General features: G+C 38.8%; 1 protein-coding gene across 11 annotated transcripts in view; it reads right to left on the reverse strand.

Moving 5' to 3' along the window:
• LOC122561108 (kinase non-catalytic C-lobe domain-containing protein 1) overlaps nt 1-15,751 on the reverse strand; it is a 351,506-nt gene that overhangs the window by 152,337 nt on the left and 183,418 nt on the right. For all 11 annotated transcript variants that reach the window (XR_006314907.1, XR_006314906.1, XR_006314909.1 and 8 more), the window contains 4 exons: nt 12,512-12,594; nt 9,954-10,104; nt 7,668-7,790; nt 5,768-5,827 (listed from right to left, as the gene is read on the reverse strand). Coding sequence is in view for 7 of the 11 variants with exons in the window: in XM_043712542.1 (XP_043568477.1) it covers nt 5,768-5,827; nt 7,668-7,790; nt 9,954-10,104; nt 12,512-12,594 (417 nt within the window). In the remaining 4 variants the exon portion in view is untranslated. The remainder of the gene's footprint in view (nt 1-5,767; nt 5,828-7,667; nt 7,791-9,953; nt 10,105-12,511; nt 12,595-15,751) is intronic.

Raw genomic sequence — 15,751 nt, forward strand, 5'->3', positions numbered from 1 at the left:
TGTGTTGAACTCATTAATCCGGGAGCGTAGGGGGATGAAGGTGAGGCCTCTGCTGAGGACTGATCTTTCATCCTCAGAGAGGGGGAGGTCTGGAGGGATGGTGAAAATATGGCAGGGCTGTGAGGTAGGACCTGGTGTGGGGCTGGAGCTGGGAGTGGGACGGGGTTAGGCGTGGGGCGGAGTTAGGCATGTGGGTGGAGTTAGGCATGGGGGCGGAGTTGGGCGTGGGGGTGGAGTTGGGTGTGGGGACGGGGTTAGGCGTGCGATGATTCCAAATCATTTCTTCAGAATTTGGACTTTAAACTCGTGACAGGTGGATGTTGGTCTATTTTTTGTGAAGGGGTTTAAAAATGAACATTGTTGTGAACCATGATTTTCAACCAGTATGTGCCACCTGGAGTGTTCATGGATGCGTGGTAACATTGAAAGACATCAGCTTGCATCTGGGTTAAGAATAACTGAGGAGTGCTTTCAGCTTGGGAAAACCCAGAAATTGGAAAGTATTTTTTGGCAATTTGAAGGAGACCTGAACCTGAGCATCACCACATGCAAATTCCCCTCCAAGCCACTCACCATTCTGACTTGGAAATCTATCTCCATTCCTTCAGTGGTACTGGGCCAAAATCCTGGAACTCCCTCCCTAATTGCTTTGTGCACGTACCTACACCAAATGGCCTACAATCTTTCAATAAGGCAGCTCAACGCCAACTTCACAATGACCACTTGGGATGGGCAATAAGATGCTGGTCCAGCCAGCAACATCCCCTTACCATGAATTAATTAAAAGCAAGAGATAGATGGATGTGGAGTCTCTCCTAAACATAAAGGAAATTGATAAGAGCAATTAAGGGATTAAGTTATTTCAGTCGAAGAGTGTAATTAAGTGTAAATGTCCAGACCAGAGGTGTTTGGTTAGGACTCTGCAGATTGTTCAGGGATGAGAAAGTCTAAGCTCTCAGTTATGTAAAGAAACAAAGAAGAGGCCTTTCTGGGACCTGAACTGAGAAGAAGCAATTAGGCCAAATTTATAGATGTTGATCAGCTGTACATAGATAGGATTTTGTTTTACCATGTGTTTTGAAACCTTTTAAACTATCTTAAATTTAGATACCTTGGTTTGTTATTTCTTTCTTATGTGTGCTAAACTTCTGTTTATTGTTAAAACCAAATTTGCAGCCTGGCTTGCTTATGTTTCGGTGAAAGACTACAATGTTATATTACAATGATATATGATCTATCAAGCCCATTTTATTCTGGGATGAGTCAGAGTTGAACAGCACGGAAACAGACCCGCCGGTACTGTGCTGTACCATGGCCCCTATCCAGAAGATGTCTTCTGTCTTGGAGTTATTGAAGCTGTAGCTTCCTACTGGCAAGACCCCAGCACCTTATCTGCACGAATGCCTCGGTATTCAGGCCAAAGGGTCATTGCACCGACAGGACTATTTATACTTTAAATATCTAACAGGAATTGCTAACTTTCCAATATTATAAAAATTCAATTTTTTTTAATGTGGCTGGTTCCGAGCAAGGTTTTTTAGTTTTCAGGGAACTACACAGTTAGCAGCAAGCTGCCCTAATGAAATTGGTTTAACTTTGCATATTGCTCAGAAACAGACCCCCATTAAGACAAATGGTTTGATTTGGAGGGGAGCAGAGAGACACAAAAAAAGAACTGCATACTTCATTATCACACCCTCAGGACAACCAAAAGCACTTAACCAATTTTAGAACTGCAGCCACCATTGTTATGTGCGTAAGTGAGGTTGGGATATTTTGTGCACAGAAATGTTCCAAAGGAATAAAAGAATTCTTTTATTTTTTTATTTCCGTGAGATGGGAGCATTAGTGATGAGGCCAGGATTTATTGCCCATCCCTAATTGCCATGGAACTGAGTGGCTTGATGGCACATTTGCAAGTAGTTAAGAGCCAACCACATTCTTGTGGATCTGAATGGCACGTGGACCAGACCAGGTAAGGTTAGAGATTTCCTTCCATAAAGAACATTAGTTTTTATAACATTGATAAAAAGGTCACAGACTGCATTTAATTTTAGGAAAAAAGTTGTTTATGGGATGTGGGTAACACTGGCTATCTTTTTGCCCTGCACTAATTGCCCTCAAAGGTGGCTATCTGCTTTCTGGAGCCCAGCAGTCTATGTGGGGGTGTGGATAAATCTGCAGTGCTGTTAGGGAAGGAGTAGCAGTATTTTAGCTCCAGTAACAATGACGATCACAGTTCCAAATCAGGATGGTGAATCAATATTACCAAGACTAGTTCTCAAGAACAGTCACTGGACCCAAAACTTTAATTCTGCTTTCTCTTCACAGATACTACCAAACCTGTTGAGTTTTTTCAGCAATTTCTGTTTTCATTACTGTGACCAGCTTCCAATTCCATGATCCATTCTTTGATTGATCTTGTGAATTGGCCATGCTAAATTGTTCATACTGTTCAGGGATGTGTAGGTTAGGTGCATTTGTCAGGGGTAAATGTAGAGTAATAGGGGAATGGATCTGGGTGGGTTACTCTTGGGAGGGTCGGTGTGGGCTTGTTGGGCCAAATGGCCGGTTTCCACACTGTAGGGATTCTAGGATTCTATGATTCTAACTCATCCATGCCAACCAGGTATCCTAAATTAATTGAGTCCCATTTGCTAGCATTTAGTCCATATCCCTCTAATCCCTTCCTATTCATACATCCAACCAGATGCCTTTCAAATGTTGTAATTGTACCAGCCTCCACTACTTCCTCTGGCAGCTCATTCCATATACGCACTACCATCCAAGAAAATGTTGCCCCTTAGATCTCTTTGATAACTTCCCCTCTCACCATAAACCCATACCCTCTAATTTTGGACTCCCCCACCCTGGGAAAAAAGACCTTGGCTATTCACCCTATTCACACCCTTTTATGATTTCATGAACCTCTATAAGGTTATCCCTCAGCCTCCAATGTTCCAGGGAAAATAGCCCCAGCCTATTCAGCCCCTCTTTATAGGCCAAATCCTCCAACCCCAGCAACAACATTTGTAAATCTTTAACATCTGTACAGTCACAACATAACACTCCAAATCCTATACTCAATGCACTGACTAATAAAGTTCAGCATACCAAACACCTTCTTCACTATCCTATCTAGCTGGGACCCACCTTGAAGGAACTATGAAAGTACAGCTTAATCAGCAACACTCCCTAAGGCCCTACCATTAAATGCATCAGACATGCCTTGATTTGCCTTACCAAAATGCAGCACTTCACATGAACATTCTTGTTCTAGCCAAACTCGGGACCACACACAACATTTTCTGCAATATGTCATCATCAGCACTGCTTACTGTTGTCATTCAGAAATGAAACAAATTAAACAGTTTTGCTTCAAATTTCCAACCTTCTCTCATGTTCACCTGATCCAGCTGGCTGGTTCCTATCCTGACTTAATGGTTTCCATTTTTGAGTATGGGCTATTCACCAATATTCATTACAAGTCTGATTCCCAGTTCCCTTGATTATTTCTCTCATCTTTCTTCCCTCCAAGGATTCCATTCCACTCTCCCAGATTCTTTACCTTCATCACTTCTTTCTGATGTACAATCTTCCACTGGAAGGCATGACATAACATCCTTTTCCTTGCCCAAGGAATCACACCCCACCCCGACTATCGCTTTGCAGAATTCTCCAACCATCCAGTTATTTGTCATTTCAATAAACCACTTTACTCTCCTGTCCTGTGCCTGCTGCAATGAACAAAGTACAATTCAAGAAACAAGACCTCACTTTCTGCATTGGCACTTTACAACCTCTAGGACTCAATATCAAATTCCACAACTTCAATGCTTGATGGTGTGACATCTGTTCTCCATTTTTCTTACATTCCTACACCCCACCCCACTACCTCCCAACAGCCCTGTTTTTTTGGGTCTTGCTTACTTTGCTCTCAGTAGAGAACACCTTAATTTACGATCATTTTATATATCTTCTCTTTCACCATAATTAACTTCCCCTTTGAGTTTTGCCTTGGCCCTCCACATTATATTTATCTCTGCTGCTTCTCTGACTGTTAAAAGAATTAAAATAATTTCCAACCCATTTCAGTTTGAACATGTCACAATGGATTCAAAACGATAATCCCCTCTTCACAGTTGCTGCCAATCCTGATCTTCTCCAGTATTTTCTGTTTTACATTTCCATCATCCACAGCATTTTGCTTTTATTTGGGCTTTTAACTAAAAAGGAAATTAACATTAAAAAAAGTAAACTTAGAACAAATTCACACTGCTGGTATCCATGAAACTCCATCCTTTGCACTATACTCATCTGTCCAGTGGTAACACCAGCTGGGTTTATACCAAAATAAAGACAAAATAATTTTCACTATGTTTGTACTGGCACCATGGATCACCAGCATATCAGCCCTGATACAACAACCCTTTGTTATAGTGCTCACCTCCTCAACCTTCCTCTGAACAGTAAAAATTCCATCATGCTTTGAAGATTGAACCCTCAGGCATTTTAAAATGAAATCCACAGGAGAAATGTAATTGTCAACTTGGTGGGAGGAAAATTCTGGGTCATCCCACTGATCAATGCTAGTCTTGACAGACTCCCTGCCAGGCTACTTGTACAAAGCAAATATCCTCTTCAGGGGAAGAAGGAAGAGACCTCCCTACCTACCCAAGCAAGCCTATCTAGAGATACTTTCATACAACTTTGAATGTTTTAGCCTGTGGTCTTCCATTTAACTGCCTCTTGTTTGCACTACCTGGAGCTGATGAAATTGCAGGTATGGGACATTAATTGGTTGTAACTGGCCATTAAAGTTGACTACAGATGTTTCTGACAATGTAAGTTGACAATGTGACAAGACTTTAGATACTAATTTTATCTCACAGAATTGGATTCCTGAGGTCTGGAAATTCATCAGATGCAAGAGTGAACTGTATAATTGTATGGAACAGGAGTGTGTTGGGAGCAATCTGAGAGGCTTGCACACCATGCATGATGTTGTTGGACGCTATCTCCTCATTAAAGTTCGCTTTAAGTGTTTTGTATCTATTAATTTCATAGGTCATGTACAGAGGAACCTCGATTATTCTTCATTCGATTATCCAGCATTCGATTATCCGAATATCGGATTATCCAGCAAGATCTCAAGGTTGTGATGCTCGGCTAAACTATGTTATCCAGCATTCAATTATCCAGAATTTGATTAACCAAACGAAATACTGCCCGCCCATGGTCTTTAGATAATCGAGGTTTCTCTGTAATATGCACAGCTTGAGCCCACTTATAACCTGCTATCATGAAGAAGTGTGCTAATGTTGTAAATTGGATAAAATTCTTTACACTCACTTCACACAGTTTAGTTAGTCATCTGTTGAACTGAAGGTAGGGTGTTGCATTTCAAAATTAGTTTACATTGCACTTAATATATGCCTCTTATTTCTCCCACTTGACATATCTCTGAAATGACCTTAAAGCTTGATAAAGATTGAAATTAATATTTGTCCCAAATGCAGGTAATAAGTTTTAAGCACACATTTTGGTAATTTAAACAAAAAATGTTTAGCCGATTGTACTTAGCTCCTTGTGCAAGCAGAAAGCTGCTTTGGAAAATAAGGAATAATTACTCAAATGAGCTAAAGAACTTTTCAGGGCAGTCAGTTCATTTTTACTCACACACCTCTCTTCAATAATATTACTTGTAAACACATAAGTCATGCTGATAAAGAAACTTGGACATCCAACTATTTTTTAAGTATAATACCTGTACAGCAGTCAATTCCTCCATGATTTCTAATGCCTTTGAGGACAAGCTTTTCCATGACTGAAAATAAGAAAGCACATTTCAAAATACTGCAATAACATTCCTACATAACCAGCAGAATGCTTTTGTTAGTGAAGGATGAAAGGTTTATGTTTATTTTCCCAATTTTCTGACAAGTCTCAAAAATGTCATTCATTTGTTGTGACTAGCAATGTACAGGAAATAATGAAGAGGCACACATACAGTCCAACCAAAGGTCCTAAGCACTTAAGAAAGACTGCAATGGTTGAATGTTTAGTCTTATTTCAATATTTTTCAACTTAATGAAAACAAGGATTGTAAGGTTAAACTTTCAACTTTTTCTTTAGTTTTTATGCTATACTAAGAGTGATCGTAATGTTTAACTTTGAACTTTGTTCCTTATTTCTTACAACCTTGTCTTCTTAAGTTTCTGTACCTAGCTATTTATACCTAAGATGGCGCTGTGTTTGGGGACATTTAACACTTTTCACTGTACTTTTGTAGTTGAGCATATGTAACAATAAAGTTTAAATCTAAAATCTAAACTAACAGATTATTACAGAACTGGCAACTTTGGGCTACTTGTAATTCAAGGCCATACTTTGGAAGATAATTAACAGCAGCTCACTCTGATTTGGTTATAGGTCATTCTCCCAGTCACAGAGATGAACGTATGGTGCTCACAGGCAGTCTGTCACTTGGATTGTCATTCTGTCATGGCCTTTTGGCATGGGTGGTGGGGATAAATGACATGGGAAATAAGAGAAGTGCAATTGGAAACTGAAAGAATGAAACCATGCATAATTAAAATTCAAAAATAAGGAAGCCCAGAGTGAAAAATATCTTGGTCACATATATCTACTCTATACGGCACCGATCAGTGACTGCCCTCATCCATGAGGAAGTAAAAAAATCAATATACCTGTTCTAACTCCAGATATTCCAGCTTTGTTTGTCAACAGCTATCAATCCAGTTCCCTTTTAAGTGTGAAACTGGATGCTGAATCATCTACTTTCTCTGGCTGTTTTTTACATATATATGCTCAGGAGAAGAAAAACAATTTTGTTTGTGATCCATTTCTCAGAAACATTCACTTTTACCTGCTGATCTTCAACTGAAGGTTCACTTTTGAATGCAGTTCAAAGGAAAAAATATCAAAGACTAAATTTCAATTAGATACACTCAGCTTGTATCAGATACATTTAAGTACGCAATGTAAAATGTAACCATTTTTTCAATGCTACCTCACCAGAATTGTTGATTTATATTATGGTGAGTGCCATAGGAGTTTTAATTTGACTGCTTCAGGTCAATGGGTTGAGTGTGAATTCTAACTAAATGAGCAGGTTTTTTTAATATTGGGAATATTACAGCTGAACAATATCATGTGCTAACCTAATAGGTGCAATGACTAGTCGGTCAGGGGAAAGCAATTTAAAATAAGATACAAGCTGATTTTTCTTTGAAATCATCAGTCCTGGCCTCAACAATATAAAATATCAAGTATTTTGTTTATACTGTCTAAATTGTTCCAGATTAAGTGCTAGGAGAATGCCAACTAACATTAACACACAAAAGTGGTGATGCTGATTAGAAGTATACATTAAGAGAGTATACCACTGCCATGGATCATAAATCAGACTGAAATAAGACTCCAAATAAAATAAGTCATTTATCAGTAATGATTGTGATTGGTGTTCCTCTGATTAAAAGAGATCTATAGTGATCTGGCTGTGGTGGAAGTTGTGAGGGATATAATAACTAAATCCAGCAGGAAATGTAGAATACCGAAGGATGTTTCAGTTAAACATATACAAATAATAAGACTGATCAGACGAAGCTGAACGAGTTGCTTTCTCAATCTCAGTAATTACTTACAGGTAATTGCCGCACTATCAGGCTTTCCAAGCTATTAAGAATTTGCATGGCTGTGGCAAAATTTCTCAATTCATAACAAAACTTCGCAATTGAAAGAAACTTTGATAGTAGTGCACTTTGTGCCTGAAAAGGATAACAACCATAAATTCATTTCAAGGATTATTCCTTTTCCTTTGAATAAAGAACACCCAGCATGAACATTTTCCACATCAATTCACAGTTTTCTTGATAAATGTAATATCTTTGATTTCAAAGAATATGTTATTGCTGGTAGGAGGCAATACATAATCTATCAATCATGAAGCATAATAATAAAGATATTTTTAGACTTCTCAAGTATCCAACAAATCAATATAAGCATTATCAATTAATACAAATGATAGAAAAAGGAGCAGACTTTTTGGCCTCTTCAGTTTGCTCCACCACTCCACCATAAGAAGATCACAGCTGCTCTGATTGCAACTTTCAATCTAGATTCCTGCTTATCCAAAGAACATTTCAACTCCTTGCTTATCAATTACATATCTACTTCTGCATGAAAAGTATTCATAGGTGTTGCTTCTACCAGCTTTTCAGGAAAAGAGTTCCAAACCTTCAGTGATAACACTGTTTTTTTGTCTTTTATCTGTTTTAAATAGGAAACCAGTTATTTTTAGAGAGCGACCCCTAGTTCTGGTTGTTCCCTTTTGGAGAAACATCCTCTCCATAAGTACCCTGACAAGGCCCTTCAAATTTGCATGTTTCAATTAAGTCGCCACTTACTCTTCTAAATCTCAACAGATATAAGCCGAGCCTGTCCCACCTCTCCTCCTAAGACAACCCATCCAGTACTAATTTAGTAAACCTTTCTGAACTGCTTCCAACTCATTTCTACCCTCCCTGTAATAAGATGAATAATACTCCTGCTGCAGTCTCAGCAGTGCCCTATTTAACTGAAGCATAATGCTGTTTCTAATTCCCTTCACAATAAAGGACACCATTCTATTGTTTTTCCTGATTACTTTCTGTACAGTGTCTCCACATAAATTTCAAGAAGACTAACTTTCAAACCAAATTCTCAAGGCACTTGGCATGAATGTATGGAAAACTGAGGCATATTTCTAGTGAAATCAGATGCTTGTATTAGTTTAAAGAAGGTAGCAGTTATGAATATGTGACAGAAAAAGAGTCTACAAATGATTAGATACCTAAAAGTAGGAGATCTCAAAAGAGTTATATGAAACTAAGCAGGCATAATATATATATTCCTTTGAGGACAGATTTTTTAAAAATTCGTTCATAGGATATTGGCATCTCTGGCTGGGCCATCATTGATTGTCTATCCCTAATTGCTCAGAAGACTGTTAAAAATCAGCCATGTCGCTGTGGGTCTGAAGTCACATGTAGGCCAGACCAGGTAAAGACAGCAGTTTCCTTCCTTAAAGGACATTAGTAAAATCTACTATAAATTTTTTTAGCATATTCGTGCTAAAACTGGTACATAATCAGAATATTTTACCAAATGATGTGACAAGATAAAATAGGAGGAGTGGGCGGCACGGTGGCACAGTGGTTAGCACTGCTGCCTCACAGCGCCAGAGACCCGGGTTCAATTCCTGCCTCAAGCAACTGTCTGTGTGGAGTTTGCACGTTCTCCCCGTGTCTGCGTGGGTGTGCTCTGGTTTCCTCCCATAGTTTACTGGACATAGTCCAAAAATGTGCAGGTTAGTTGAATTAGCCATGCTAAATTGCCTGTAATGTTAGGTGTAGGGGAATGGGTCTGGGTGGGTTGCTCTTCAGAGAGCCGGTGTGGACTTGTTGGCCGAAGGGCCTGTTTCTACACTGTAAGTAATCTAATCTAAAAATACATTTACATGTGTTTTGTTGAATGTCAATGTTATGATAACAATGTAAACAGCTAATGTTATGATAGGAGATTGAAAGAACACCTCTGCAATTTCAGGATCGCTACCTCTGTGACAGTATGTAAAGGATGAAAAAGAGGTCAAGAATGAAACGATTGGGTATACTGGAATAACCATTACATGGAGTTCATTGAATCTGATGTTGTATCTCAATGAACATTAACTTTTGACTGAACAAATTCTGACTAAATATAAAACTGGTTTCAATTGTATAAAGGGCTTCATAATGTTTAATCATTTTGCTAAAGTTAGAGAAAGTGTTGTTATTCCACAAAAAAAAACATTATCATTCAAATAAAATTATTATTATTACAGTGAGGTTACAAATTATAAGTTAGTTGCTGTCACAAAGTTGTATATTAAATAAATTTGGAATCCTTACCTTGGGTGTATTACATATGACAATTTCAGCAGAGACCCAGTGACTAACATAGTCTGCATATTTAATCAGGTCTAGAAGATACTGGCGTTGTCTGTAATCTAGCACAAACAAACTGCTGCCCTCTGCAAATGTTGATTCTGAAGAAACTGGCCTGTGAATAATTACATTAAAACCTGTTCTATAAATTATATTCGTTGATCTCTGCTATACTCATAATATTAAGGACAAATGCGTAAGGTAAATCACTTATTTTGCTGTTCAGGTCATTACAATCAATTACTGTTAAATGAACACAGGCCTAACCAGATTCTATCAAAAACCTAATAAAAGCTTAACAATGTCAGGAATTTTTGGCTTGTTATTAGAGCTTTGCAAGAGATTTCTTTTGAAATATGTTTTTCATAATAACAATCATTATGGTAGACAATGTCCAAAATTTTATTTAATGCAGTTTAATGCTGAAAACCTTCACCACCTTGAATGCCATATATAATGAAGCTCCCAAAATCTGCTGTTATCGCTCAGTTGTGCACTCCACAAGAAGCCAAAGTCTTCCTTTTTTGATGCCATTAACAAGAATTTCAAGTAGTTCTGGATTAGTGTGGAGTTCTTAACACTTTGTTCCTCTGGATAGTAAAAATATGCTTTCAGGAAGATTTTCTAAAAGGCATCCATATATGTAGAAACCCTAATACCATTTTGTGGTTTGAACATCATGTAATGAATCTCTGTGCTGGTCTTAGTCACCATCATGTTTCAAAAACATTCAACTATGCAGCCATTTTGAAAATTTTAAAGCATCAAATCCAATAAGTTAGTTACATTTAAAATATCTCCTTACACACTTTCATAGATAACATGGCATTCCCAATGGAGAAAAAGATGTTTGATATGACAGTATTGTTGAGCTTTTCTGGTTTAAGTGCTAACCTATAATAAGACTTTATGAGAACATGTATTTTCTACCCAACAGCTCTTTTATGGCTTTCATCTCACAACAATTGTAAAGTGCATACACACTGAGATGTAATATATCGTTGCAATAACATTTTATTTCAGATTGGTGCTTAACTCAGCACCAAAGCTGAATGTGGTGGTTAGTGTTTCCTCCCATATTATAGCCTAAAGGGTCTGTAAAATGAGTATAGGCACTGTCTAAATGGCCACACATGTCTTGATATATGGGACAAATTCTTGCGGATTTAGGAATAGCAGCACATGCAGGCAAGCCTCAAGAAAGCAGCAGATAGTAAAATAAAGCCTCATAGATCGAATATGTTTGAGCCTTTGCAAGAGAATACTTTTAAATCTCTAATGGGAACAAAATTCCCCTCTCCAGAAATAGAGCTGGGAAATATTATTTTATTCAGAAACTAATAACTCTGTCAGGTATTGAAAACAAAAGAGCCTGGGATCTGGTGGCTGTAATAATCTGAAAAATCTATTCTTTGCTGCATGCCAGAATACAGTTAAATATTAAGGCAAGTGAAGACACTATTGGGACTATATGGAGCAATGGGTTGCTTAGAAATATTGTCTGAAATTGCAAAAGTTAGAAATAGAATAAAAATGATTAAAGAATGCAATCTATCATAACTGTTAAACCACATACAATGCTGCCAGACCCCAAGATTCCATCCAAGCGCTGCTACATCCTGATTTAGTGAGGTAAGGTAACTTATACAATATAGTTAGTTTTCCCCATAGTTGGTGACTCTGCACCCTCCCCCCCCCCGGACTGAAAAATCAAAGAAAATCTGTACGGTTAGGAATTGCCAACCTGATTTAACCTGTTAACTGGTAGAGGTCCAGACTTCCATCTCCATCTGAAAAGAATGATGCAGAACTGCTGCGACTTCGCTTAACTCCCAACAAGGATGGATGGAGCTGAACATCAATGTAAGTGATTTTACCTGGATAGGCAGGCAACAAGTACACTGACCTTCCCTGCCACCCAATTTTACACCAATTTTACACTTGCCAGTACATTCAGAGGATGGAAAATTCTGACTTATTACACAATTCAATAATCTGAAACAAGGGGTTGGATAAATAATTAATATTCTTATCTTCGGTCATTATGTAGTGGTTGCCAATTTCCTCATTGGGAAGAAAACGTCTTAGCTATGGATTTAAGTGTCATAGCTCGACAGTTTAATGCCATGACATTTACAAATAAAGGTCGGCAGTATGAAAGAGTAATAGGAGGCTGTGGTCTTTAAAAGAGGAACCTGAATTTTGCATGCATCAGGAAAGCAGCATGAGAAAACTGGATAAAATTTAAAATAATCCATAGGTGGGTTTGGGGGAGGGAAGTGGTTGGAGTTCAGATACTTTAACAGCAAACTGCTGAATTTCACTCACTTGACGCCATCTGACCAAGCCAATGAGAATATTTTCTTGCAAACATGACCAGATCATAAATACATGGTTATATCTAAACCAATGTCATATAGTTTTATTCACATGATCAGTTCTATTAAAATCGACAATTGTAACTAAATTTCTAACGAGACCTTGAAACATTCATGCAAAATTTGGAATTAGAAGGTACTCACTTTAGGACTGTTGTAGGTTTGTCTTTAACACCAAAAGCTCTTGAGTTCAGAAAATGGACAGGGTGGCAATCTCGAAACAGTTCCTGAAATGAGAATGTGCACTGATGAACCAAGAACTTCAGTCATATTGGTAAGTATTCAAATATTGATTTGGCACTTGCACTAAAACTTTAAAACATTTCAGAGAGAAGGTAAGTTGTTCTTAGCACAGCTGTGTGCATGAATGATAAACATAATCATGCCATGCTCACCATCTAAAAAAGTTTTTGTTCATGTCAGAATATACAACAGATAAATGTCATAAGGCAGAAGAATATAAGGCAAAAGAAATATTGTTTACATTTTTATAGGGTTTTGCAATAGTTTCAGGCTGCTGCTAAAATAAAACCCATAAATAGTCCAGAATCTTGCCACGAGAATAAGGAAAGTTGAGTAGTTTACCTGGATGGCCAATAGTGAGTCCACCTACAGCTCTGAGATGCAATTAGCTAATAGTCTGCAGCTGGACACACATGCTGCATATTTGGTTGTGAGGGATATAGTACGAGAAATATCCATGATCTCTTGCTTAGCATAGAAGGAGCATATCACAGATGCAAGCTCAGCTACCATTATTTCCCTTTACATTCTGATCTTTAGTTATTTCTGTTAAAGAATACTAACTAAACATTCTAAACATTCTCACTTCAACCCAAAGCAGGGCAGCACGGGTTTCTCTTCGGAGGGTCAATGTGGGCTTTTTGGGCTGAAGGGCCTGTTTCCACATTGTACGGAATCTAATCTAATCTCATGAACTAAAGCAGATTAATTAGTCAAAAATGTAAAGCAAAAGTATTTGCCTGATGCTTTCTAATGTAGGGCTACTTAAAGGTTTACAGATGTTCTAGCAAGCATCTTGATTATGTGTGGAAAAAATACAGTTAATGTCTCAAGTTCAGTAACTTCTGAAGAAGAATCTTGGCAGACTTGAAATGTTAACTCAGATCTGCTCACCCAGATGCTACCAGATCTGCTGAGTTTCTCCAACATTCTCTGTGTTTGTTTCAGATTTCCAGCATCCACAGTAATTTGCTTTTATATCTCCATTTTATATCTTAATTTAACAATCTATTGTTGACAGAAAAGCCCATATCACAGTCATGGTGGTCATCTGCACTTGTGCCAGAGAAGCATCTAATAGTCTTCTGATATTAATCCAGTGTTGGTTAATCTAGTTTCTTGGAGAGCAGCACTGTCAATGTTAAATTTAGAGAGTTAATAATTGATCAAAACCACCCTTTTTTTAAAAGCAAATCTTCCATGGGATCTGGGTATCGCGAGCAAGACCAGTGCTTGTTGACCATCCCTAATTATCCTTGAATTAAATGGCTTAATAGGTCATTTTAGAGGGCAGTTAACAGCCAATCAAATTGGTGTGGATTGAATGTCACATGTGGGTAAGGATGGCAGAATCCTTTCCCTACAGGGCATTAGTGAACCAGAAACAAAAACAGAAACTGTTGGAGAAAATCAGTAGGTCTGGCAACATCTGTGGAGCAAAAACAAAGTTAACATTTCCAGTCCAGCGACTCTTCTTCAGAAGAAATCATGGTACATATTGGTACCAACGTCAGAACCAGTTCTGATGAAGAGTCACAACTCAAAGCACTAAATCTGCTTTCGCTCCACACATGCTAGCAGACCTGTTGAGTTTCTCCAGCAATGTCTGCTTTTCTTTCAGATTTTCAGTTCTTTGTTTTGACAAATGATAGTTTCATGGTCTCCATTTCTGAGACAAGCTTTCATTTTAATCAATTAAATTGAAATTCCACCGGCTCCAACTGCGGGATTTCAGTCTGTGCTCCAGAGGATCAGTTTAGCCCTTCAGATTACTACACTAAGGACATTACAACTATACCACTGTCTCCCCATATGTGCTTTGTCTGTTAAATGCAAGTTCTCATGCATGCAAGACATATAAGTGTTCCAGATTCCAAGCCAGAAAATTTTTAGCTTTCATTTTATGAATGTGAATACAGGGTGATCACCATATCCGCGGAATCATTTTGCACACTTTCAGTTACTCATAGTTTATCACGGCCCAAAGATATTACAGGGAACATTCCAGAACCAGGAACCAGGGGATTCTGGGAAGGTAAGTTTTCCATTTAAACGAATGGGTTTGCTCCTATCCGTGGTATCGGGCTACCGCGGTAAGTCTTGGAACGTATTCCTCCGTGGGCACAGGGCCTACTGTATTCATTCCCCTAAGTATATGCCAAACTCAAACCCACTTGACAGGACAGAATCCCGCATCCTCACAGACCCATTGAGGAAGGCCAATGTTGGCAAGTCAGTACCTTATTGGCTGGGGGCAGCCCACCTTTAGGCAGATGGTAACTGACCAATAAAATGCAATGACTCTTACCACTATCTGTGGCACCCTGCCTACACCAGTCAAGGTGGCTTATAACCCGTAAACTGCTACTTTCCTCAGTGTTGGTTCCCTCATTGGTAACAAGGAGGATGAAGTACCCTCTCAATTTGTTATTAAAGCTGACATGTTCTCTTCAACTGTTTTGACTGAACAGCCTCAGCAGGATTTGAAATCATATGGTAACCATTGGCTGTATCTCCCTCTTGGTCTTATAAATTGAACTGTAGGAAGGGGAGGAGTACCTTTGTTTGGAGCGCAGTGGAGTTGTCGAAGGGGATTGTTTAAAGTGATTAACAGTGAGCTGTTACATTACAGCTTTTGCCTTTTAAATGTAATTGTATCTACCTCCACCACTTCTTCTGGCAGCTCATTCCACACTAGCACCACACTCTGCATGAAAACATTGCCCTTTTAAATCATTCCGTCTCACCATAAAACTATACCCTCTAGTTTTCGACTCACCCACCCCAGGGAAAAGACCTTGTCTATTTACCCTATAGGAGAAAGTGAGGTCAGCAGATGCTGGAGATCAGAGCTGAAAATGTGTTGCTGGAAAAGCGTAGCAGGTCAGGCAGCATCCAGGGAACAGGAGAATCGAAGTTTCGGGCATAAGCCCTTCTTCAGGAATGAGGAAAGTCTGTCCAGCGGGCTAAGATAAAAGGTAGGGAGGAGGGACTTGGGGGAGGGGCATCAGAAATGTGATAGGTGGAAAGAGGTCAAGGTGAGGGTGAAAGGTCAGACTGGGGGGGCAGAGAGGTCAGGAAGAAGATTTCAGGTTAGGAAGGCGGTGCTGAATTCGATGGATTTGACTGAGACAAGGTGGG

The sequence above is a fragment of the Chiloscyllium plagiosum genome, chromosome 22 (genome assembly GCF_004010195.1).
Source record: "Chiloscyllium plagiosum isolate BGI_BamShark_2017 chromosome 22, ASM401019v2, whole genome shotgun sequence".
NCBI classification, from domain to species: Eukaryota; Metazoa; Chordata; class Chondrichthyes; order Orectolobiformes; family Hemiscylliidae; genus Chiloscyllium; species Chiloscyllium plagiosum.